The sequence below is a fragment of the Acyrthosiphon pisum genome, unplaced genomic scaffold (genome assembly GCF_005508785.2).
Source record: "Acyrthosiphon pisum isolate AL4f unplaced genomic scaffold, pea_aphid_22Mar2018_4r6ur Scaffold_20674;HRSCAF=21797, whole genome shotgun sequence".
Lineage (NCBI taxonomy): Eukaryota > Metazoa > Arthropoda > Insecta > Hemiptera > Aphididae > Acyrthosiphon > Acyrthosiphon pisum.
In genome coordinates, this window is record NW_021770059.1 from 8,201 (window position 1) to 11,548 (window position 3,348).

The 3,348-nt window shown below is 34.5% G+C and overlaps 1 protein-coding gene across 1 annotated transcript; it reads right to left on the reverse strand.

Annotated features, from left to right (window-relative positions):
* Positions 1–1,893: 1,893 nt before the first annotated feature.
* LOC103307854 (SCAN domain-containing protein 3-like) lies at positions 1,894–2,853 on the reverse strand. The gene is made up of 2 exons (XM_008180222.1): positions 2,602–2,853; positions 1,894–2,394 (listed from the first exon to the last, which is right to left on the reverse strand). The coding sequence occupies exons 1-2, from the start codon at positions 2,851–2,853 to the stop codon at positions 1,894–1,896; spliced, it is 753 nt and encodes a 250-aa protein (XP_008178444.1).
* Positions 2,854–3,348: the final 495 nt, after the last annotated feature.

Genomic DNA, 3,348 nt, shown 5'->3' on the forward strand with positions numbered 1-3,348 from the left:
TCATGTTATCTTTGTAAATTATCTGTTAATACATCTACTGAATTTTTTGATTTTGTATACAGCTTTAAAAATAATAATCATTTGAATTGTAATCTAAATAGTTTAAACATTTTCTACCAAAATGTCCGTGGGTTAAAAACTAAATTAAGTAATTTTAGAAGTTCTATTCCCCTTTTTACTTGTTATGATGTTATTATCCTCACAGAAACATGGCTCACTCCTGACGTCCATGACTCTGAACTTGGGCTCAATGGCTATCAAATCTACAGGGTTGACAGAAACTATCTTAACAGTAACTACTCACGAGAAGGTGGTGTTCTCATTGCAATCAAGTCTTATATTAAAACATCTCTTATCTGTACAAACCACAACACGCTCGAGCAAGTATATACCCTTCTGTCCATTAATTCATTTAAAATTCTTATAGGTGCAGTTTACTTACCACCTATGTCCACGCTCCCAGATTTTGAGGCCCATACCAGCTCTATCGAATACTTAATATCAACTACCAACCCTACATCTATTCTTCTCTGTGGTGACTATAATCTACATCTTATTAAATGGTCTAAAAACAACCAAGGTATTCTCGCATCCAGATACCATGTCTAACACTTCTACTCATCTTGTCGATTCTTTCTCGTACTATAATTTTTACCAGCTCAATCAAGTGCCTAATGCCCGTGAATGCCTTCTTGACCTTGTCTTTTCTAGTTTTGACACACCTACTGTCCAACTTGCCAACACTCCGATCGTTTCTCCGGATTCTTAGCACCCACCTTTGTTTGTATCTTTTCCATTTCCAACTCCGATAACTGCTCGAGACCGCACATATAAATACCATGATTATAAATCCATGCTCCGTTATCTAGGATCGTTTGATTGGGACAATACTTTTTCGCTTTATTCAGTTGATGATTCTGCTGTTGTCTTTAACGATGCACTTCTAAGCTCTATAAATAAGTTTATTCCCATCAAAGTTTTTTCACCTTCTAAATTTCCTAAATGGACATCCACCATTCTCAAAAATCTTATAATAACCAAGAAGAAAGCCCATGCAGTTTATAAGCGAACCAAGTCGATATCTGATTATCTTGTTTTCTCTGAATATAGAGCAAAATGTAAACGCCAGTCTAAAGTTGATTACTCTGCTCATATTAGGCATACCGAGGAGGCTCAATCATCTTCCCCCTCCAAATTCTGGAAATTTGTAAATAATCTAAAACAAAAACCCCCAATTCCGTCATCACTCCATCTCGGTAATATTGCCTCAAATACTCCAACTGAATCAGCTAATCTGTTTTCAACTCATTTCTCCTCGACGTTCAACTCCTCGGCTTTCCAACTTTCACCATTTACTGGCTCATCTGATTACTTATCCTATAAACTTCCTTCCGATATAACGTTTACTGTCGACGATGTTTTTTCCGCTCTTAAATCGTTAAAAAATACTTACTCTAATGGTCCAGATGATATATCCGCTCAATGCTTGTAAAATTTTCGTTTTTCTATTGCTTATCCAATTTATTTACTATTCAGGCGTTCATTAGATTTTGGTATTTTTTCTAAGGTTTGGAAAATATCCTCTATAGCAGCGGTCGCCAACCTTTTAGATCTAGCGGACCACTAAGTCCATACTCCAAATTCTACGGACCACGTATAGCTTAAAATAGTTTTTACATAAATACCGTTCCACTACTGATAAATTGTACACCAAATTAATATAAAAAAATACACATGTAAAATAGTAAAAAAGGTTTTATTTTTATTTATGATGAAAGTTTTAAGTTTTAATTAAATTTTAATGTGATGTATTTTGTTCCTGTTTGTTTTGATGAATTTCGTGCAATTTTGACTCCAATGTAGTCACTGCAAGTCGTAGAGCTTTACTTATTTCTAGCTGAGAACGGTACCGTGCTTAATAACTGTGACCGAAGAAAATGTTTTTTCACATAAATACGTAGTTGAAAATTGAATTAAGATTTTCATTGCTTTTTCACTCAACAAAGGGTATTCATTTTTAACGTACAGCCAAAAATGGCTTTTTGATAATTCCAGGAACTTGGTTTTGAGTGAGGAGTCGGATGATAAATCGATGAGGCTTTCTTTTTCGCTCATATTTAACTTATTATTTTCATTGTTTGCTGCAAATGGATCTATTATCCACATATTACCATGTCTAGGGTCTTCTTTTTTTGGGAAATAACGACAAAAAGATTCTGTAAGTGATTCTAAATGCTGTTGAACAATAGCTACCACTCGCTGGTTAACGTCCTTTTCTTTCATATATTCATCAAAATGTTGAAACATTTGTAGATCCTCTTCAGCCAACCGTGTTTGCCAAAATAATATTTTTTTTTGAAAAGCATTTTGTCTCGTACTGTGAACACGTCCTTCCTTAAGTAGTTGTCATTAAATGGATATGTTTAATTCATTTAACAGCGAAAAAATATCTGCCAGATATGCAAGCTTGGCTACGCACTCATCATTGAATAAAAGTTCTTGAAATTTCACATTATTTTGCTGTTGGAAAAATAATTTAACTTCTTCACGTAGAGTAAACAGTCGGGTTAAAATCTTCCCCCCTCTCGACAGCCATCTTACCTCTGCATGAAGAAGAAGGTGTGTATATTGGGAACCCATTTCTTCACAAAGTGACTTAAATAACCTTGAATTAAGTGCTTTGTGTCGAATATGATTTACAATTTTGATAACATCGGATAATACTTCGTGTAGTTCTGGGGACATTTTCTTTGACGCAAGTTGCTCACGATGCAAAATGCAGTGGGTAGACAAAATATCTGGGTGACCGACATTTTTCACCTTTGCGACAATGCCTGAAAGATGTCCAACCATGTTTGCAGCACCATCTGTACATATCCCAATACACTTTTTCCACTCAATTCCATGTTTCTGAAAATAATTATCAAGTGCTTCGAAAATCTCAGAGCTAGTTGTTCTACCCGGCAAGTTGAGCGAACAAAGAAATTCTTTCTGTAGCCCTCCTCCATACTTAACTCTCACAAAATAAAGGATAAGTGCTTTATTACTTACGTCCGGTCGATTCGTCAAGTTGAATTGAATAAAATGGTGAATTTTTCAAGGATTTAGTTTTATAACTGTTATAACAAACGATAACACACGATAATGATAATTTTATTATTATTTTAATACGGGCAATACGGACCCTACACAGCAACATGATACAATTATACTTTTACACATAGTGAAATTAGATTATTAGATTAGATTATTAATATTTATATTATTTTTATATATTAAATAATATTGCAAGTTAAGTTCAAATTTTTACGCGGATCACCAGTTGGCGACCGCTGCTCTATAGCACCA

Coding starts and splice junctions, on each gene's coding strand:
- LOC103307854 (XM_008180222.1), bottom strand. CDS start 2,853: ATGGTTGGACATCTTTCAGGCATTGTCGCAAAGGTGAAAAATGTCGGT. Junction 2,395..2,601: donor ACCTTCTTCTTCATGCAGAG/GTAAGATGGCTG, acceptor CAACTACTTAAG/GAAGGACGTGTTCACAGTAC.